The following is a 22,996-nucleotide window of genomic DNA, read 5'->3' on the forward strand; positions in this document are numbered from 1 at the left end:
TTAAATATCCTTTCCTCATTCATGGGGTCATTTCAGTTCAAGAGGAAATAGTGTGCTTCTTTGGGTCTTGATTGAGTGGGCGCTGGTGAATTTAACTCATACTGATGTCATTACATTGCAAGGGCCTGACTTAAGGAGGAAGAGCAGGGGAGGGATGTGGTTTAAGATGCAGGCTGTGGGTGGGCAATTCAGAAAGGAGGACCTCCACTCTGGTTGCCTTTGTACCTGTGGTGAACTTGGTAGTGATGGCAGAGCTCTTCTGGTGGCCTTTCTCTGCAAAGATCCTCAGTGTGTACTCTGTGGCAGGCTCCAGATCATGTAGTTCATACTCCACTGTGTTCCCAGACACGGTGCGTGTAACTTCTGGCACTAAGTGTGAAACACACATATGTGGCAGTTTTTCCTCTTGGCAAACAGTATCTACACCATCTCTAAGACAGAACCTTTCAGTGACCCCACAGCACAATAGGTTTGAGTTCTGAGACGACTCACATTCCTTTCTCTCTCTTGAGCACTCACATGACAAAAGATGGATCATACAGAGACTGGACTTTTTCAGTCAACAGATGGAAAGGCGAGGAAATGTTTGCCCATGCAGTGTGGTATGACTGGCTGAAAAAGTGTTTGCTTGAGTCATGGGAATAAGCTATAGGAGAGATGCAGGGAGCATGTCTGGGGCTCGGCTACTCAAACTCAAATTTAGCCTGTTCCACTTCTAGCTTCCCACCTTTTTCTTTGTGTATGCTTCCTCTTACGAAGTACCAAATGCCGCCAAATCAAGGACCACTGAATCCTCAAGGCTGAGGGCTGACAATAATAACACCCAGAGCCTGACAATGGCTTTCATGCTATTGGCTCCTTCATGTCCAGTGGGTGAGAATTATATTTCCTTGGCAAAAATATTCATCTGATAATCATAGAGGATTCCCATTCTGCTTTGTTAAGATCAGGGTTTCCCAGGTGGACCTTTAAGTGTTGAAACTGGGGGAGTCATTGACAAACTGCACAAGTTGGTCACTTTGCCTCATTATCAACAAGCCCTACTCTCCTTGGCTAGGCTCTTGATTAGTCCCGATCTAAAACTTCCATGATTTCCTCCACCCCTTAGCTGATGTTTTAGGGGAGACAACACCATCATCCCTGATTCAGAAGAATTTCCACACAGGGAATAACAAAGAGTAAAGTGGGTAAACCGAGTTTCCCCCTTCTGCACCACTTTTGCTGTTCTTACAAAGAAGTATTTTCAGAGTGGGGCTAGATTAAGATTTTCAGAGCCCCCAGGCCTAGATTATGGTGTCATGGAATATTGTCAATGAAAGCCAAACAATCATGAGCCATAAGATAAGAAATGTGGGAAATGAAATAACAGGACGCTTTCTAGAACAGCTTATCATGGAAGTGGGTAAGGGTTTCTTGAAAGGGGCTCTTTTTTCCTTGCATTTGATTTACTTTTTGGTAGCTGTGTTTGGCTGATGGTCTCAGCAAGAGTTTAACTTGCCCACTGGGTAAGCTGATATAGCTCTTTGCAAAGGGAGGGGAAAATTAGATTTTTTTCAATCAAATTTGTTTTAGTTGGGTCCTCCAGTGGCCTCTGAGAAGACTAGGCACCCCAGGACCTCCCAATGTCATTTGGAGGTGACAGAGCCCTGACAAAGCCTTTCAGAACCTTTGGATCCTTCATGTCCAATAAGGCAGAATTAGATTTCCTTGCTTGAGAAGGCTGTGGTACTTTGAGGAAGTGGAATTGGCCGAAGGAAGTGAGCCCTTTGAGGTAAGCCTTAAGGTTTTATTGCCTGCCCCATTTCCCGTTTGCTCTCTGTTTCCTGGCTGTGGATACAATGTGACCAGCAGCTTCCTGTTCCTGCTGCCAGGACTTGCCTGCTGTATGGGAATTATCTTCTTGAATTAGAAGCCAGAATAAACCTTTTCCCCATTCAGTTTGTTGCCATGTATTCCGTCACAGCAATGAGAAGAGTAACTCAAGAGTCTAGTTAGAAAAACACACAGAAAAGCACCTGCTTTTCTCTCCTTGAATGGCTTACCCAGCTCTCCTGAGGATGCAGTGGAGAGATGCAAGGATACATACTGGCTTTTCCAGTGCACCGTTGAGTTGTGTCATTCTGTGGCATGTTGAAAGGAGAATGGGAGGAGTTTCCAGCGAGACAAACCCTCAGAAGAGTGTAAGAATGTGGGACAGGGCCTTACCTCTCTCCCCTGTGTAGGAGATGACGTAACTGTCCACAGTGGCAATGGCTGGCTGCCACATGGCCAAGGCTTCTGAGTCTGTGATGTTCGCTGTCAGCAGGCCAGATGGACCATCCAGAGCTGGAAAGAAATGTGGGAGAGGGTTCACCATGTTGGATAATATCAGAGGACACCTGCTTGTATGGTTCACAGAGTCAGGCACGTGGAACAGGCTAACCTAGCTTATATCATGACTCCTTCCCTTGTTGCTGTGTTAGTTTGGGTCTCTATTTCCTCACTCGTAAGACGGGCATGATAACACTGGCTGGCTTTTTCCTTGGTGTGATTTTGACGTATATGTGATATTATGGGTAGTCAGATCCTGAACAGTGCTGAATGTGTGACAAGGGTTATCATCATGTCCCATTTTCCAGGAAAGGAACATATATAGAGGAGACTTGTATGTTCAGTACTGCCTGAGGTTTTTCTGGGCTTTGGGTGATATCTGTATTTAGAGGATTTTATACCGAATAATCTGGAGTTCTCTGGGCTCAAATTCTATTGTAGTTTATTCACCTGTGCTCTGTGTCCTTGGAAAGACCACTTCACTGGTTCAGTTGTCAGTGATGGCTACTGTAGGGAGTGAAAGGGCAAGGGACGCTCTCAGGATTTCAGTTGTCAATGACATGCTTGTTAAAGGTTTTATCCTGTAATTCCCCCACTTGGCAGGATGAGGCAGGAGGATTGTGAATTGATGGCCAGCCAGGGCCATATAATAAGACTGCCTCAAAAACCACCACCACCAACAACAAAAGGAAGCTCTTTGGAAGTTAGCGGTGATTTTTTTTAAGCTTTTTTTTTTTTTTTAATTATGTGTGTACCTTTATGGGGTACGTGCATGTGAGTACAGGTGTTCAAGGCTTCAGATGTGGATTTTAAGAATCAGCTTTGAGTTCTTTGCAAGGATAGTGGATGTTCTTAAAAGATGAGCCAGCTCTCTGGCCCTTAGGAGTTATTTTCAAATGACTTGTACTGACAAAGGATATTCCAGGGGTCTTAATCTCCGGCCTGTTTTAAGGGAGCTCATTCTTTGCTCAGTGCTTCTTTCTTGAAAGTTGACCTGAGTGTGGTATCTCTCTCGTACTTTTTATACCAGTCACCTAATTACTCCCTCAACAGCCTAGGAGGTGAAGACAGCTGTCATCACAGGTTCAGGTCACAGACTGGCTCCTGAACCTCAGAGAACTGGCTTAAGAGTCAGGGAGTGACAAGCCAGTGTTGGGGAGCTAACCCAATCCCCTCCAAGTGTCTTCCTGCTTTGTCATGTGTGTACAGACCCTTCTTTAACTGGCGATGACAATGAGGCCTTGGGAGGAGACACACCCAGCTTTTGTGTCTGTGGCTGTGGATAATCATGAATGCAAGATTTCTTTGGGAAAACAGAAGCCTGAGTAAAAAGCAGACGGGACTGTGAGTCCAGATGGGAAGTTTTAATTGTATATTGCCAACTCTTGTATGCAATTGGTATATTTTTGAAATTTGCTGGGGGGCCTATTCTTTGGATCACTGAATGAACTGGGTTGGACAATTTGTCATATCTCAAAGGATAAATTGTTTACAGACAGAGACTTCTGAAGAGAAATTTTCCACTTCATTCTCCCACAATAAAAAAACCCATTATTCTTAAATTAGATTTTAATAGAAAAGCAGCCTCTATTTTAAATGGTTGACAGGGTTGGTCCGAATGACCTATGTTCAAGTTTGGTTCCACAGTTCTAGTCGTGGTACTTTGTAATCTCCTCATGCCTCAGGTGCCTCTTCTATAAGCTGGGAATGCAAATAGCAGCAAATGCAAAAAGGATGCAATGCAAAGGGTCTGTCAACATTGTCTCAAATGCGGCAGCTGCCAAACAGAGAACGGCTAGATGTAGTGGGTAGCCGGTCCAGCTTTGACCTGGAAGTGCCACCCCCACTGAGGCTTTGGTAACTGTCACACCTATGAGGCAGAGCCAAGAGAGGACCCCTGAAGACCCGAGATCCAGATGGGCCGGATCTCTTGGTTCCTGGATTCTGGACACTGGAGGTAGATTGAGCAGAGTTCTCCAGAGAACACCGCTGGACTGCGCTTCACCTTTCTCAGACCCTGTTACCTATCCCTTCAATTGTAAGATACCCCACAAAATAAATCTCCCTTTTAACTACATGAAGTTGCCTTAATATTTAAACCAATACAGCTACATCACAGTTCTCACCATCCCATCTCTTGGGAAGCACGTGTTCTGCAGTGTTCACAATGCTTCCAGGCAACAGGGAGAAGGGATGAGGGGACAGGTGAAGTCCCATTTATGCTTACTAATCCTGCAACATTAATGAGGGAAGCAAAATCGTGCCCATTCTACAGAAAAGTTAATAGAACCTCTGAGCAGTTAACTGACAGCTCATGTGGCTAACACATGGAAGATTTGGGGTTTCAACTCAGCTCAGTATGATTCCTACACTTGACTCTTTCCCACAGTAGCTGACGAAATGGAGGCCAGAGGACATTCAGGATGTCTCTGGGCAACTCCATTTATTAGAGGCTAAGGATAAGCCAGAGGGAGGCACCGGATGTTCTAATTCCAGCTCACTTTCCACTGGAGGCAGCTTTCTGAAATTCTCAGTCATGAGTCATCAAGCTGAGGGTAAGGATGAAATATCGATCACTGTACACACCTGTGGTTAGTGACCCCGAGACGGGATCACTTTCTTCAAAGCCCTTCATGGCAATAATGCTGACGTGGTACTCCACCCCAGGAGTGAGCTTCACCAGACGGGTCTCAGTATCAGTTCCATCCACAGTCACCATGGAGGGGGCACCTGGAAACCAACAAAGCAAGATTAGAGATGGGGAGACTCTTTCACACTATTCATCACGGCTGAATAGGTGTATCCAACTGAAAGATGAAATGATATCTTTATGAAATTTCATTTTCTTGACTTCCTCTCCTTTTCTCCCACCCACTGCCATGAAGGAAAAGCCCTTACTTTTTGTATAAATTGCTTTTTCCATTGGTGCAGATGCCAAAAACTCAGTCAGGAAAGGAAAAAATCATGAAGTCACAGTATACTAAAAATGGCAAGTTTCCTTTCGGGAAGGTGTTGGCATGTTGCACAATTTTTTTTTCTTTATTTTTTTCCCCTCCATGAACTCTATGGGAAGCTTACAGTGTAGCCTATATCCGAATTACTTAACTCATTGACTTCACTTAGAATACTAATCTCTCCCTTACTTTGTGAGATTCTGTTCACGATATAAAGATGGTCCCAGTTAAGTTTGTGCTCTTAAATTTATTAGGGAGTCTGGAATTTATATTTCTTAAAATTTCTGGACTGGTGAAGAGTTTGCAAACCAGCTGTTCAAACTCCTCATGGAGATGCTGCAGTGCTGATGCTACCAACCAGCATGCCTTTACAAACATCCAACCATGGGCAGCTTACTACGTACTAGGATGTTGGTTTTCAAACTGTGGATCTAGACCCTTTCACAGGGGTTGCCTAAGACCACCAGAAAACACAGATATCTACTTTGCAATTCATAAAGTTAGCAAAATTACAGTTACAAAACAGCAACAAAAATAATTGTATGATTGGGAGTCACCACAACATGAGGAACTGTACCCAAGGGTCGCAGTGTTCGGGAGGGTGAGAGTCACCGTGAAAAGCTGTGTTTGGGCTATACTTCTCGAGGTCTTCATTAAAGTCTCTGTGTTCTGAGTTGTAACTTGGCTAAGTCTGTAGTGAGCCAGGCAGATGCAGCCCGCAAGGGCAAAACCTTACACATAGCTCAGACTAGCTTTCCAGATGACAGTGATCAAAGGGGAAAGCAGGGTGTAAATCCTCTGTTCTTGTGTTCAAACAATAGTGGGACCCATTTCCTTGAAGATGCTTTTACAATTTCAAGACCAGAAAGGGTGTTAATCAAGTGACTTTTCCTAAGGTAGTGTCTTCCAAATGTCTTACAGAACTTCACAAAGGAAGTCTTTCTAGATGGTCTCAGAAAGAGGGAAGTGGTTTTCATTAGCCATGATAATTTTTGGGGGTGTGTGTGATAAGAACAACCAGGGTCTCATTTACCATTTAATTCTAATCTTGCATGCTCTTCCCACCCTCTTACATCCGCAAGTCCCCTACCTCCTGTCATAGGCACATAGGTAATCCGGAAGCTCTCCACTTGGGCAGTAGGTGCCTTCCAGCTGACCGTGGCTGCGCTGTCAGTGATGTCTGAGAACATGATTTCCTTTGGAGAACCCATGGCTGTCAAGGAGAAAACAAGATAGGAACTCTGAAACATCACCTATCTTGTCCATCAGTAATTTTTCCTGGGTTTCTTACCAGGAAAAAAATAGTATCTGGAGTTGATGTACGAGCCAAGCCTTAGGAATAGAGAATACGTGATACATGCTCACATTGTGACATGAAAGAAAATCCACTACAGATACAGTGACTGTGTAGACCAGGAGTGACTGTGGGCTTCACGGTTATTTGGCTTCACCAAAGATGGATGTTAGCATGTTTGCTGGCTTCCATAGAGGCTAGGAGAGTGCCTCCACAGATCTGAATAGCTTTCTTTGATTTCATTTTTAGTATTTTTCAGATCTTTGTTTTCTGTTTCTTTTTAATGCTAAGTCTTAAACACATACAGTTTTCCAAATTACAAGGCTTACTTCTCATATAGAAATGCCCAGGATGAAAATGCAGTTGTATACAGAGGACCAAAGTAAGCTTCCCTTCTCTAACCAACATTCTTCCAATGGGACACTTCTGGATTACTGGATAGGGCCGCTGATCTAAGAACAGCCTGGCATTCAGAAATTAAGCTTACTTGGGAACTAGTCTTGATAGCCCACTCCTTAATCTTCAAGGAGCTCCAAAGCCAAGAAGCAAAGTCAGGCCATCACTAAAGCTCCCATCAGTGGACACGGGGTCTGTTTGCCTGTGGGAAGCCCATGCCCAGGGGACATTTCTGCTGCCTTACTTTCTCCTCCCCAAATTTGGTTTCCTTCGGCTTCTCTCTGTGTATTTTTTGGCTTAGGATTCTGCCTGCTTCAGCTGACATGCTAGCTCAGGGAACCATTTCTGGACCCTAGATAGCCTGCTTCCTCATCGCTTCCCTGCTTCAACCCACGGTGATCATTAAGTTTAGAGACACATAGAGATTTGAGGAGAGAAATTTTTTTCCTATCCATTTTTGTCCTTTTCTCTGATCAGAGACATCTCTTCATCTCCTCCTACAACCTTCTTCTGTGACCCGGAAACCACTCCAAGTCTCTGTGGCTGCTTTTTTTCTTTTTAACTCAACCTGTCCATGGCAAGTCTTTTCTTTCTTTCTTTCTTTCTTTTTTTTTTTTTTAAACCACAGGGTCCCAGAAACCTACAAGATCTTAATTGTTCAAATACCAGTGAGAGGCTGGGCAACCTGGGGCAAGTCCCTTCCCTTCTATGAGCTTTGGTTGCTACATCCCTCCAATGGGGAAAGTGGTACCCACAGGAATGTTCTGAGGATTAGTGGAGATAATGGATGTAAAACCCTTAGCATAGCCTCTGGCACGCAGAGAATTCACTAGATGTAATTGTCCTTGCTCTTTTCTTCCTCATGTGACCCTTTCTCACACAGGCTACTCTGCACTTTCAGGTACCCCCAGAAAGGAGCTAGATGAGTCTAGCTGTGAGCAGACCCTACTGATGTGCATGAACTCTGCCTTGGAAAATTTCCCTGTCTGCTTGATTCACTGACTTGTTCTAACTGGAAACCTTGCTGGTTGATGTAGGTTATGCCACATTTTAGAAGCTGTATCTTATAGACAAAGCTTTCTCCTCTAGATCTCAGTTTCTCATTCAGAAAATGCCGACAATATCTACACTGTGTTAAAGGCTGTAAGAATCAGTGGCCTAGTCTGTTATATACTCAGGGGAATGTGTTTGGTAAAAGAGGTGGTAGGAGAGCAGCCAGGTATCATCAGTAGCAATGTCATAACATTGGTGGAATTCCAGGAGCAGTGGGCATGATATTTTCATACTGAAGAACTTCAGCGTGTAACTTTCTGCTGTGAATAGGGTCCTCAAATCTTGAGCCCTACAACAGATAGCTAAGCACAGAACAATAGAATCAAAAGCTGGGGAGGGGCTAGGGATGTGGGTTAACATTTAAATCTCTAGCTGCACAAATGTGAGAATCTGAGTTTAGATGCCCAGCATCCACATAAAAGCTGGGTAGACACAGTGACCCACATGTAACCCGGGTCCTCAGGAAGCAGAGGCAAGATATCCATTCCCTTCTATGAGCTTCAGGTAACTAGATTCACTGAATTGGCAAGCTTTGGGTTTTAGTGAGAGATATTGTCTCTGCATATAAGGTGCGGGGTGATAGAGGATGATATCCAGCCTCTGGCTCTATAAGCATGAGCACACACATGTACCTACATCTCTCAAACATCTATGGTGACACATGTGTGAATACACATTCATCATACACACACACACACACACACACACACACACACACACATGCAAAAAAGTAGGAGAGACCTAGGTAATGCTTTCTTTATAATTAGACTCAATTAAAAAAAAAGAACTTCCATTAGCTAAATACATTAAATTGATTTTTTTTTTTAAAAAAGCTCTCAAAGGGCTTCTGCTTGCTCTCCATGTAAAGCCTTGCCTTTCAAAATCTATAATGAATGCCTTTATCAGTGGCAATTGTTAACCATTTAGAAATTAGTTCCCTTTCTACAAATTTGTATTGGTTACTTAATATGCATTAGGTTTGTGCTCAGTTAAGAGGATAGCTGGTGGGTTTATGGACAAGAACTTTGGAGCAGAAATAACCTTGGTCAGAGTTCCACCTTGGCTTTACATCCTAAAAACACCTTAGCACACTGAGGCTCAGTATTTACATCTGTGAAATGGGGCTGAAGGTGGTTCTCCCTCGGTCTGCCTGTGTACAAGACATTTAACGACATGTCTGGCTGCGTGTGGCATAAAGCTTGTGCTTTTCAGTTGGTGGTTTTCGTCTTTATGCTTCTTGGGAAAAGGTGTGACTCTGAATCAGAGGCATCAGACATGAAAAGCCTGTGTTATATCATAGGGAGTTTCGCTAAGCAGGTATTTCTGAAATATGCTGATCGGGCTTTCAAAATGATGTAATTGCAACTCTGTGGTGTGTCTTCAAGTTTATCTTGATTGAAATGGGGCTGAAGAGTTCAGAGGGTGCCTGACTGGGAAATGTGGGCAGGTTACAGTGGGGACTTTGTTCTGGAGGGTGAGAAAAGAGGTGTTAATTACACTTTAGGCCTTAAGCCTGAAGAGAGCTCCAGCCTTAAGACTGAGCTCCAGGAACATTTGTGTACTGACAGAGACTGGGATGGACCAAGGAAATCTTTTCAGGTTCTTATGTGAGCACCTTTGGTGGGCTGTGGGAGTCTCTGGAAGAGAAGGGCAGTCATGATTCTCTGTTAATGGGTTGCTTGCCTAATTTGGAGGGACTCTCAGGATTGTGCATAGGGGTCTGGCAGCACTTTTCTTCCTAGAGGAGGAGGGAGCATCTCTCTATGGAGGTCTGACCACAGTGGGGAAGGGAAGTTTCTGCAAGTTCATGGACAGAGGAACACCACAAATAATAAGCCAAGTGTCCATACATAGGAGGATGACTGAATAGTGACTATGGGATCATCTCAGGTCCACTGATAAGACATGCACATGCAGCACAAAACACCAGGAGTGAGTGATGCTTTACACAGTGCTCAAAGAATTCAGTGTTTGTTGAATTCTGTGTATTTGTATATTTCTGGAGACAAGAAAACGTGCTAATATTTACTGCCTCAAGTTAGAACCATGTGCAGCGACACAGTCAGACTCCACTGTTCTTTTCTTTTTAACTCTTGGATTTTGTTGTCTATTAGAAATACAATTTCCAATTCATCAAGCATGTAATAGCTAGCATTGTTAAAACAGGCAAGGAAAGATTTAAACAGTCACTCTGTGTCACGTTTAAATCTTACACTGACCTTTGAGTTGAGTTTTGTTTTCTAGATGAGGGGCTTGAGACTTGCCCAAGGTCACACAGATGCTAAGCGGGAGAAACACGACTAGTCTCTGAGAGTTTGTTCAGAGACCACTGGCTAACCGTTAGGTTGCACTGCCTTCCCTGCAGTTCTGGGTACTCAAGTGTGGACAGCTGGTAGCTAGACAGAGATCTCTTAGGAAGAGGAATCATGGCAGATGGTTATCAGGAGGTAGAGGGACAGCCCAACATTGAGGAGGGTTCACGGTGGTGTGAGGGAAGAAAGAGAGGGAAAGGGGATGAGCAAATTCAAGGGAATTTGAAGCTAGGGGCTGAAGGTGAAGTTAGGCATGTACTTGCTGTGTTTAGATGACCTCTTCTGGCCTCTCCTAGTCCCAGAGCATGGATGCGCAGGCTCACATGGACACATGCATGGTTACACACGGTTCATATGCATATATGCTCTTTTCTCTTTGGCTGTGAATTTAAGACCCCATAGAGGGGACACTAAGAGGGGGTCTTCCCAAAAGAAGCAGGCTCTGCCTTTCCTTTTGTTCTTAAGAAAGCAAATCAACTCATGCTAATTTCTTTTTTTTTTTCTTTAGAACTACAGGGCTTCTAGAGAAAAAACTCAGCAAAACAAAAATCAGTGATCAGAAGTAAACTTTGAAGAGCAGTGTTTATAAACCAAGATCAGTCTGTGCCTCTGATCTGGAGCCATTCTGTGGCAGCCACGGGGAGAAGAAGATCAAAGTTGGGGTGGGGGACTCTGGAAGGCAGCTATGCTAAACACCGTGCCACCAATGCCTGAAGTGGGGATACTGTGTGCGAGAGGAGCCGTGCTTTTCCTCCCACTAAATTAATGCACTGTCTCCATGTCTTCCAGTACTGGTTACAGTTTCTGTGGGTTGATTCTTGCAGCCCCTTACGTCCTGTCTCTTAATACAATAACATGTCTGTCTTGGTGCTGGGAAGATAGTTCAGCCTGTAGTGTGCTTACTGTGTAAGCATCCTGACCTGAGTTCAACCCTCTGCAGCCATGTGGAGAATGGCATGATGTCACACTTGCAATCTAATCATTTGGGGAAGTAGTGACAGGATCGCTGGGGCTTGCTCGCCTGCCAGCCTACCTGAACTGCTGAGCCTCAAGTCTTAGTCAGAGCTATCATGTGAACGAACAAGGTGGGCTGGGAGATGGCTTGGTGGGAAGTGAGGTCCCGATCCTGAGTTGAAATCTCCTGCACCTACGTAAGAAGCCAGGCATCGCCTTGTGTGTATAATTCTACTGCTGTGTGTGTGTGTGTGTGTGTGTGTGTGTGTGTGTGTGTGTGTGTGATCTCTGGAGCTTTCTGACTGTAAGTCCAGCTCCAGGGTCAGTGAAAAACTTTATCTCAAGTAGAGAGTGATAGAGCAGGACACCCCACTTCTGCTCCTGGCCTCTGTGCATACTTAGGCTTGAGCACTTACATACTCACACTTGTGCACATACCATATCACACATATATAAGGGACACACAGTATATCTCTGTCTATGCTGTCTGTCGCTGTCACACACACACACACACACACACACACACACACACACACACACACTCACCACAAACCCACTCCTGCACTCCCAATACAACAAAACATGTCTTAACATAGAGAGTAGGAAATTGGGGCTAATAGGCTCTGTGTCTGTCAGACAAGTAGGTATATACATTCATTGGTTATTGGTCATCTGGTTTACTTATTAAAATAATTACAGTAACACTTAAAATAAGCTCTTCATAGTAGAATGACCTTAGGCACAGCACTTCAGTTTTCTGGGTCTCAGATTCTTGGTGCATCAATAGAGGAAGCTGAGCCCCTCTGTGTGTAGCTAGCTGATCATTTCTCAGGTTTTATCCTTTCCCTAGGATTTTCTGATTTCTTCCTCTACTTCCTTTCAGGTAGCTGTCTCTATAGAATGCCATCTTGACTCTTCCCTCCGTTTTCTAAAAGTATGACCATACTTCCAGGTCTTTCTTTCTCCCTCTAAAGAGTCACATAAGTTTTATGGCCATAACAACTATGCATCTAGCCATCTCCTTGGCATAGCTGACAGGGAATAGGGTCTTATTTCCCCTCTAGAGGGCGCTTACATATGCTAAAAGTGTCCATTCAAGTTCGTGAATCTCAGGAAGACTGTCCTGCTAGTCTTGCCTGCTCCATCCTTCAGTTTGCTAACCATGGTATTGATGGTTCATATAGGACATCTCATAAACATTAGTTCTTGCAGATCTGGGTACCATGTCTCCATTGTCCCTCACCTAGTGCAACTGGGACATTTGACTAAAGAACAAAGGATTGTGTTCTTGGATATGTACAGTGAAAAAGAAGGAAGAGTTTTTGGAATTTAAAATGTCCTGTAGTTGCCAAGATGATGATATATGAGAGATACCATGACTAGCTCTCCTTCACAGAGCCTTTGCTACATGCCAGATCCCACGCCATGGGTTTTACATGAATTAATTCACTGAATCCTTACCACCCTGCTAGGTAACTGTCATCAAACTCTTTTTTGGTGTAAAGACTTGCCCACTCAGTCTTGAAGGAACCAGTATCCAAACACCAGCCTGTTTGCATCAAGAGCTCTTGTAATTACACAGCCCTACAGGAAGGGGATTCTTTACTTTCCTCTCTCCTCTCCTGTTTGTTAATAGTACCCATCATTGCTGTGGCACCTGTTTGTTTACAGTACCTGTTGTTGCTATGGCACTGACTGGTTGGGATCGCCTTCCACCGCTTATTCCATAGAGTTCAATTTCATACTCAGTGGCCTCTCTGAGACCTGTTATGTCCCTGGTACGTTCGGGGGAAGGGAGGGTTATTTCTTGTGGTTCGGATTGCTTTTTAGTATCTCTGATCCTGAGAACAAAACTGTCGAAAATCCCTTCATCGGCAGTCCAGGACAGACGGAAACCACCTGGAGTGGCATCTGAAACTAGAAGGTTGTCAACTTCCGGTTCAGCTTCTAGAGGGAGAGAAGGTGGTGGGAGAAGGAGGAAACAGAGCATTACTCAGCAGTCCATACAATCTTCTTTCTGGTGGATATCAGAATGCAGTGATGCCTCAGTTTTCAGAGACAGAGTGTCCTGAGATACCAGGAAAGAAAATCATTCCATATTAATAAGTCTAGTAGGGTGAGGAGAGGGAAAACATGGAGTCGACACATTCAATACAAGCCAAGCATACTCTTGCATCTGTGAGTTTTGTCTAAAAGTAACTGCATAAATCCACATCTGGACTTAGCATTGGCCCCTCCCACGCATTATTAAACAAGTTCAAAGCCATAACTTGTTTACATTTGCTCTCTGTCTTCCAGTGGCTGAGTGTCCATCCTCTGTGAGCGCCTTCTCTTTTCTTTTGAAAAGACAAATAAACCAACTTTAATGATCTGTGGAACTGTCCATAATGATTCTGATGATCATATTTCCCTCAAGCCTGAGCAAAATGACTTAAAATATTCTGGTCTTTTGCCTTTGTTCGCAGGAGCTGCTACACAGAAGAAAGCTGCCATTCTTCACTTTCTCTTCTGTCCATTTTATTTTCTTGCTGGTTTAGGCATCAGGCAGGTATTTAGATGGTAGAAGGAGGCTTGAAACCTCATGAAATATATTTAAACATACTTTCTACCCAGGGTTTCATTTTGGTAACTAGACAAAACTCAATGTGGATATCAATCTGAAGCTGGGTTTCCCAAAGCATGTTCAAAACAAACTATTCCTGTTTATCCCCTTCCTTTACAAAGCATCCCTTGTCAGACAAGTTTGGGGAATACTGCTCCCTGTGGGATACACAGTAAGATATTCTGAAAAGCCTGTGTGGTCAAAGATCCTGCTTCCAAACTTATCTGAAAATGAAATGTCATCAAATGTGATCTTTGAACAGTCCCTAGAGCTTGTTTTCTCTAGGAATACTTTGGGAAACACAGATTTTTGACTGTTAAGATCGTTAATGTGATATTTCTGTAGGAAGTATTAGTCTTGAGAACATTATGGATTTAGTCTATGTTGAAGAACCTCTTGATATTAGTTTTTATAAAAGACCAATTTAATGCATTTCATTTAGTTTCCAATGATAAGACAACTAGGCAGGTTGGTTAAGATCACAGGTTGAAACAGAGATAGCAAAGACTTTAAAATACTTTTTCAAAATATACTCATTGGTATATTTCTTTTGAGAAGGCTGAAATATAGCTGGGGACCAGTCAGGATGGACACAAAGGAAGGTCAGTGGAGTAAGCATGTGAGGACTACGGGCAAGACACGGACTAAAGGACTTGAAACATTGAAGGGAAACATTTCGACCTTCTCCTTTCTAGGATGGGAGGAATGAGTACTCATTAGATATTTGAAACAAGAGAAAGCATGGGGAGAACATGAAAGAACAAGCCACATTTGTGGATTAAATTGGGAATACAGACGAAATGTTAATATCACAGTGGTCCTGTGAACAGACTACACAAAAAGGGACTAGGGAGAGGAGAATATGGCTCTCTTGAACTGAAATACCTGTAACAGCCTCAGCCCTCAAGGGCTTGGTTTGATGCCCTTGGGTGAAGCCAGAGACCAGGACCTCATAGCCAATACCAGTTATGAGGCCTCTAAGCTCCAGCTTCCTCTGGGTTCCTGAAAGTGTGAATTCCTGGGGGTCCAGCAGCTTCCCAGAATCCACCACCGTTACTACAAAGCTGTCAAAGGCATTCTCCGATGCCATCCAGGAAACTGTGAACCCGTAGGGATTAGTGTCGGAAATGGTTAAATTTTCCAGAAGGGGCAAGGCCTCTGAAAGAAGGGAGGAGTGAAAATGACTCAGGTTAGCAGCATTGATTTGGCTAGGGCAGCACATGACTCCAAGAATTCTGATAGACTGATTCCTAGCCAATCATCCCATGAGTTAATGCTCATGACTCCCAGAACACTGATAGATTCCCAGTCAATCATCCCATGAGTTAATGCTCATGACTCCAAGAACAGTGATAGATTCCCAGTCAATCATCCCATAAGTTAGATGCTTAGAAAAGAGACATTTAGTAATAATGTCTTGGATACCTGATGATGTTATGTAGAGTGATTTTCTCAACAAGATTATGCAGCAAGTATCATTCCCATTCATAGGTTAAAAACAAGTTTCTAAGTGGTTGAATTTAGCATGTGATAGATAGAGCAAGGTCTTGCACTTAGGCCATGCACTTTTCACTATAGAAATATGACACCTTGTGTCATTTTGGGACCTTTATATATTTTTTACTGTTTCTGATTTTAAAGGAAATCAGTTTTTTTTTAATTGTTGTTGCAAGCATACTCTCTTTTTTGATATTTTTTCATATCTTACTCTGGTTCATATTTTCAGTCCAGTCAATTGGGCCAATTAGTGAGTGACCCAGCTTCATAAGCTTGGATCACGGAATCAACCAGTAAGATTTGTTGTGTTGTTGTTTGTTCAAATTTGCAGTTTACATTTATGGTCCAGGAAGAGATTCTAAGGTTTGGCAATTCTTGTGCTATTTACTTTTCTGGGTAAAGTTAGAAAGCAAGAACATGTTTTGTTATCATGCCTTGCCCACCATTCACCAAACATCTGTGTCCCAGACACACTTTTTTCCTAGTTGCCAAGGGGTCTTTTCACACACCGTTTGGGTTTCCCAAAGAGTGACCTTATGGCAGCCAAGTTTCTGAAAATAACTTCCAGTTGAGGAGGCTGCACATCCTTGATCCAGTGTAACATAATGATACTGTAAGGGAGGCATTGCCACCAGCCTGCTAACCTTCATTACATTGATGGGAAAAGGAAGACTTTTCCAAGGTCCCAGATCTAGTACACGGGTAAGCTGGTATCCAACATGGGCTTCTTACTCTGAGTTCAGTATTCTTTCCACATCCCAACGCAGTGCCTAAATTAGTAAACCCCAGTGCTGGCACATCCTGAGGCATAGAGAAGATTGGAGGAGAAGCCCTAACACATCCTCTCCAGTACAATGGCACACAGCAATGCTGAATCTAACTTCCTTTCTTCCTTCCTTCCTTCCTTCCTTCCTTCCTTCCTTCCTTCCTTCCTTCCTTCCTTCCTGTCTTTCTTTTTTTCCAGCTAATTGAGAAGTTTCAAAGTGATAAATAATCTTGTACTAATGCCCATGGCCAAATCCCTGAGATATAAAGAAAATGTTTAAAAAAGAAGTAATTGGCATCTGAGTGAATAAGCGAATGAATGCCTTCATCCAGAAGCAGAGACTTAAATTTTGCTATGGCTTGGACTTCCTGTGGTGATTTGGAAACAGTTGATGTTTATTTTGTGGGATTTTTTTTTTTCATGAGAAGATTTCCCAAGAGTTATAACTTTATCAAAGCAAAGATGAAATCATATTTACTGTTCAAACAGTCTTGGTTTGTAAAACAAGGGTCTCAAATGTTGCTTTTGTTTAGATAAGTGCTGACTTTCTTTTATAGCTGGCCTCTGTAACTCCATGCCATCAAAGCAGTGAATTCCAGTGAAAACAGGTACTTTCAGGCTAATTAGTCAGTCAAATGCTTGTCTCCCCTGACACCCCCAGTCTTTCCTATTCATTTTTTTTTTTTTTTTGGTATGCCTCTTTCAAAGTGAAGAGTCTTTTCACATTATGGATTAGCAGAAACAATATTGTAACTGGATCTACGCTTCCTTCCTGAGAGCGGCTCTTTTGGCCTCCCTCTCTTCTCTTTGTTCTGTGGGAGGTCCTGCAGAAGGTGACAAGTAAGGGCCTGATGGGATCTGTGTGCTCAGGATAGGAAGACTCTCCTCTCATTTTCCACTGTACTTAGGAAACGGCTTATGTTCACATTTGATGATTGAATAGAAAAATAAAATAACCATTTAAAATCTTATGCTATACACCCAATGTTCTACTAAGAGGATATTGTAATGCATGTTTCTATTGTTTCATCTGGGCTTGTTGGTTCTTTTAGTTACTTATGTGCAGGAATGAGGAGAAAATTTAAGACCTTACTCATGCTGGGCAAAGGACTTCACCTCTGAGCTACACCCCAGTCTTGTTGTTTACTTTGAACAAGAAGGCTTTACTGTTGGGAAACAGCAGGAGGGACATAGTATCCATAGAACATCCAGAGGATGCAAAGTAGTTACATTTGACCTGTGTTTGCTGGATTCTTAATACAGGTGGACAGGAGCACCAGTGGACTCTCTCTTCCCTAACATAAGGAAATTGGGGTTCAAATAAATTTGCAACTTGCCGAGGCTGTGTTGGTAAGATGATGTAAGAGAGTTTTAGAAATCAATCAGGCTTGATCTCAGCTACCATAAATATTTAGCTATACTTAGTGACATATCTCACTTATAGTAATTTAGACTCTGGGAGGGACTGGCTTAGTAAAGGCAGATGACAACATCTGTCTTCTTAGAGTTACCATCAGTAGAAGAGAATTTCTAAAGCATTTTTTTTTTAGGTTTGTCAAGTTAGAAATTTGCTTTTCTGAAACCATGTGAAGCCTTTACCATTGACTTAGGTAAGATCAGGACAAACAATAGGCATCATACCTTTGTGTGATTCAAAGAGATGCCACAGGTCAGATTTGATAGGTGGGGAAAGTTTAGCATTGACCTGCCTTCCTAGGTTGAACTTGTCAGTTTGTTGTGCTTGGCTGTTTCGAGTAAGTTTTTTGTTTGGCTTGGAACTGTTTTTTTTTTTTTTTTTCTTTTTTAAATGACAAGCTATAGTATTTGGAGGACTTCAAGGATACTAGGATAGGCACTTTACAGCCTACCTGCCATAATTTATGGGCACAATTCCTGCTATAGATTTTCACTAATATAGGTTTCACTCTTTATTCAGACTCTCTGTGTTGTGGATAAAACATCCTATAAAATGGGCACGAAGATTCCTGAAGCTCTATACAAGTGTGAAGAGCTCCCATGAGGGGCCATGATAGTCCTCTCCTTCTGAGGAGTGGCATTACTTTTCAGGGTTAGAAATTTATATTTGGTTTCTTTGCTATTGTTAGCAACCTGTGCCTGTCAGTGGATAAGCTGGTAATAAAATATGGTAAATACACCATATATATATATATATATATATATATATATATATATGAAGAGACTTCTGTCATTATTGACTCCACAGGTAAACCTGGAGCACATTAAGTGAGATAAGTCAGACACAGGAAAAGAAATCACTTCATGATCTCCCTTTTTTGAAGACTCTAAATGAATTGAACAGATGGAAGCAGAGAGGAGAAGAGTGGTTACCAAAGGCTGGGGTTGACCGATTGCCATTGGTCAAAAGGTACAAAGTTCAATTGGACAAGAGGAATAAGCTTAGATGAGCTCTTGCATAGAATAGTGGCCTCAGTTAATAATAATAACTTGGATGTTCCAAAATTGTTGGAAGGTTAGATTTTAAATATCCTCATCGTAAAAGGTAGATGGCATGATTGATACATTATTTGATTTGCTTTAGTGATTCTACAATATATATATATATATATATATATATATATATGTTAAATATCACTTTGCACCATATATTAATTAACTTGTAATATATAATATATATAATATATATATAATATATATTTAAAACATGTAGATTAAAAATAAAAATAAAGACATTTACATATGGAGTCAAGACTGCGTTTGGGATTGGATTTTCATTTAGAATGCCTATCTCCTTTTCCCAGAATCCTAAACAGACAATGAGAACCTTTGAATACCTGTAACAACAAAGGCAGTGAGGGGTCTGGTGGGGTCACCAGCCCAGGTGGTCCCTGTCACACTGACATCATAGGCAGTGTTCTCCACCAAGCCCGTGATGTGAGCTTGCTGTGCATCTCCCGGGACTGTGAGTTGCTGAGACTCATGCAGTGAATGAGCATCGCTCACATTGATAACAATCTTTGCAAAAAGTCCAGCTTGTGTGGTCCATGACACGTTGAAGCTGTCAGGAGTAATATTGCTAAGGATTAGCGTGCTCAACTGTGGTTCTGGCTCTGAAGGGAAGGAACATGGGCAGAAACAAAGAGAGAGGTATTATTAAAGGAAGCAGTAGATTTCTTCAGAATTTTGTTGTAGAATTTGAATGTATGTATGTATCCAAATACTTGCAGAAAAAAAAAAATAAAAAAGAACGTTAGGCAGTGTCTTTGCTTGCATTGGCTATATGACTAAGAAGTTATTGCTTTTTCTGCAGATGTTCATATAAAGTGAAAGAGCTTTGGCAGTCATTTGTGAATGGAAGTTAACCAGTCATCAGACGTACAGACAGGACTTATATAAAAGGTAATGTGGCTTTATTGCCCCAAATCTCTGAGGTCCACTGGCCTTACAAGATGTCCCAAGGAAAGACAGCTTCAGGCTGAAGCATCTACTATAATCAGCAACCATTTTTTTTTTTTTTTACCGTAAAGATTCCCAGAGCATGCTTCCCTTCAAAGGCATAAAGAACATAAGTTTGTTCTTTAAATGAATCTGTGCAATCTAATTCACCCCAGCATTGCATAGACTTAGTGACCAATGAATCCCCTATCTTAGGAATCTCTCCCAGTGCCTCAAGAAGCTGCTGTCCTACTAAGCATCCTTTAGAGAGTACTTGGGGTTTTCTTAGTGTTCATCTGACCTGTATGGATGCACAAATTAAAGGCTAGCATCCATACTTATGTGGAATTTTATCAAGGACATTGGAATGTATGCATATTAGGAAAATCCATATCTCACCCCAAATGCTATGGAAGTGAAGATGATTTCCATTAATGAACATCTGGTAGCTGTAAAAGCTGGAGGAAACTTGAAGTTAAGCTAGAGTTCCTTGATTAGGCAATTTATTTAATGGAACCACTATAAAAAGGGAGCTCTGTTGAGGTAAAACTTCTCTTGTCCCTTAAACAGTCAATAATGAGCATATTAACATAGTAGCCCTTCACAGCTAGTGTCAACTGAGATGAATGTGGTAACAGACTCCTAGTCATTTATTGAGTAATAATAATGTGAAGTAAGTCAAACCAGGTTGCATTTTAAAGAGAAACAGTAGTCCTAGAAGACTGAGCTAGTAAAAGAATTTAGGGTTAGAAAGAGGCAGACTATTTTTCCAAACCTGAAAGTTGTTTCCCTTCAGCTCCGATATTCGGAGATAAGCATGGGCTCCTCTGAGTGAATTTTAACTGCAAAACTGCATGGCACAACTACTCTAAGGTCTCTAAGGATCAAACCCATCTGGCTCAGGAACAGCTTACAGCCATAGCAATGGCACGGCTGTTCTTCCCTGTCAATTTGAGGTGTTGATAATGCTGGAGTTTTCGCTACCACATTGGCAAGTTTTTTCAACCACAGAGAGGATGAAGTCTTCCAGACGGAATTGAGTTCTCCACCATCTTTTGCTGTAGAAGCAATCTCCTGAATTAAAGATGCAGCCTATGACTCTTCTTACGGGACTGTAAGAAGATTGGCAGTGCCTGAGCATTCATCATGCAGACAGGGGCCTTGGTTCCTGAGGTTAGTGTTATCTTCATTCAATGCCCAGAGGATGCAACCACACTGAAATGTGAGGCAGAAGACAAATCCCAGGAAGAGAATGCTAGTTAGGGTGTGTCCAGCATTCCATGCAAGCAAGGGACATTTTTCTCCCACCTTATCTAACCCTTACAAAGACTTCCTTGACATGCTGTCTGCTTCCAAGAGAGACAGACATGTTTAAAGATTTAATGCTCTGCATATTCACCACAGGCACTGTGATTTTGACAAGTTGATGGATGGGAAGAAAGTTCTGGTGCTTTGGAACAGACAGCAGTGGGTGATAGTGCATGCTTGACAGAGTAGATGTCAAAAGAGAGCAGCCTATTTGTCACGAATCCACACAAACGAAAATCTCAAGAACAAGATGGCCATGACCAGGTCTTCCCATGAGGTGTTTTGGTTGCAATTTAGGGTCTCTTTCTTAACATTCTAAGGGCACTGATATATAAAATCCTGGCAGATGGAAAAAGACTGTAGATCACTTTGGCCCAAAATAGCACACAGACATTCCTTTGAGTGAGGCACAGGAGACTCTGATTAGAAAGATCACAGGCAAATGAGAATGGGTGCTATGAGGAAATATCACTTAAGAATGGAGGAAAAGATGATTTAGGAATTGAAAGAAAGTGAGTCACGTTAACTCAATACAAACAGAGCAACTTCAGACGGGAGTGGCTATTTAGGGAAGAGCATTTAGACTCCGAAGTTCCTTAATTTGGGGTGACATTTATTTTAAAGCTGTAAAGCTCTGGTTAGATAGTTTTATCAAACTGAGAAGGATCTGGTAGAAGTAAGAGGATGAAAAATGGGCAGTAGCTGATTTTTAAAATGTTATTCAGAAGGGGCTCAATGGAGACTGAAGAACCCCCAATGGGGAGTACTTGTGGCTGCATGGACTGAGGATCTGAGGATGCTGCCTACCTATTGGCCTGTGCAGGTAAATGGTGTAATTAGAAGAAGACTTGCTTGAGGCTAGGGATGGCAGAGTTTCAAGGTAACACAGGACAGAGTACGGTCAAATCAACTAACTTCTATAAGAAAGCTATTAAGGGCAAGTTCCTAAGGTCATATTTGAGGTAGGGATGTGGCTAGGAAGAAAGTTGTCTATGAAAGCAAGAAGATTATATATGAAAATATGTCCATCTGAATCACTATTATAGTCAAAATTAAAATACAGAAGACTAAATCCATAAGGTTTTAGACTCCACCTTTCACATAAGGAATTGTTCTTTGTTGAAAACCAATTCAAACCAAGTGCATATGGTTGACTTATTTTTGCCCCCTCTGTTTTATTATACTTTAACATTAATGGTCTGGAGACCAAATATTCCTGGCTCCCTTTTTCTACAACCCTGATTATAGTTTGCAGTCTAAAATAGCATACAAATGAGGTCTCTGTCAACCATTGGTGACCTAAGTAGAAGAGAATTTTGATGCTGTAATACCAATCCTTTTGTTGGGTTCCCCAGAGCATAGACCCTCTTTTGTGAACTATAAGGAAAAAGCTGCATTTTACATACATATATATATTTCTAGTTTGGGGTGTACCAATTTAACTATAAAGAGAAGGCATTGCCTCAAATGTGCTAAGAATACAGCTAGAGTGGACAAACCTCTCCTCCTTAAATTCACAGATGATTCCTTCTTGCTTCATAACAGAAATCATCTGGCACAGAACACATGCCACAGTGCTAGATATCCAGAGCAAGAACAGTTTGTTCCCTTTGGGACTTCTCCTTATCTGAATATGACTATTATCTCCTTTTTGTTATATGTCTCTCAACATTCTGGACAGGGGACATTTTTTTCCTCTACAGCTAGCATTGAGGTTGAGGTGATATGGATGACTTGGCTACCTCCTGCTTATCTGATGAGTTAACTACCTTTGCTTTTTCTTTTAATTTTCCCAACTGGAGAAAACAAACAAACAAACAAATAGGACACTGTTGACAATTTCCTTAAATTACTAGGATAATTGGGTATGAGGTTGTTCAAGACTCTAGAGAAGCAAAGAAACTAGGATAACAAAAAATGTAAATTTGACTGAAAGAGACATCTTTGCAAGCCCAGGACAATGCTCATGATGGTTTGGAAGTTACCAAGGGGAGAGTTCCTTTCTTCAAATGCTTTATGGCAACCTGGATAAAGTGTCATATGATACTTACAATGATCTGCTTATGATAAATCAGACACATGGATTCCTGTAAAAGTACCATTTAGGTTGCTGTTGGAAGAGAATTCTGTTAGGCA

General features: G+C 42.0%; 1 protein-coding gene across 3 annotated transcripts in view; it reads right to left on the bottom strand.

Annotated features, from left to right (window-relative positions):
• Positions 1-22,996, bottom strand: part of Tnc (tenascin C) — a 65,357-nt gene that overhangs the window by 11,992 nt on the left and 30,369 nt on the right. The window contains exons 14-19 of one of the 3 annotated variants that reach the window (XM_059254458.1): positions 14,761-15,033; positions 12,948-13,220; positions 6,355-6,477; positions 4,897-5,040; positions 2,206-2,325; positions 226-369 (exon numbers count right to left, since the gene is read on the bottom strand). In XM_059254458.1, the coding sequence (XP_059110441.1) occupies positions 226-369; positions 2,206-2,325; positions 4,897-5,040; positions 6,355-6,477; positions 12,948-13,220; positions 14,761-15,033 (1,077 nt within the window). The remainder of the gene's footprint in view (positions 1-225; positions 370-2,205; positions 2,326-4,896; positions 5,041-6,354; positions 6,478-12,947; positions 13,221-14,760; positions 15,034-22,996) is intronic. The other 2 variants (XM_059254459.1, XM_059254460.1) reach the window with 2 other exon arrangements.

The sequence above is a fragment of the Peromyscus eremicus genome, chromosome 2, assembly GCF_949786415.1.
Source record: "Peromyscus eremicus chromosome 2, PerEre_H2_v1, whole genome shotgun sequence".
Classification (NCBI taxonomy): Eukaryota; Metazoa; Chordata; class Mammalia; order Rodentia; family Cricetidae; genus Peromyscus; species Peromyscus eremicus.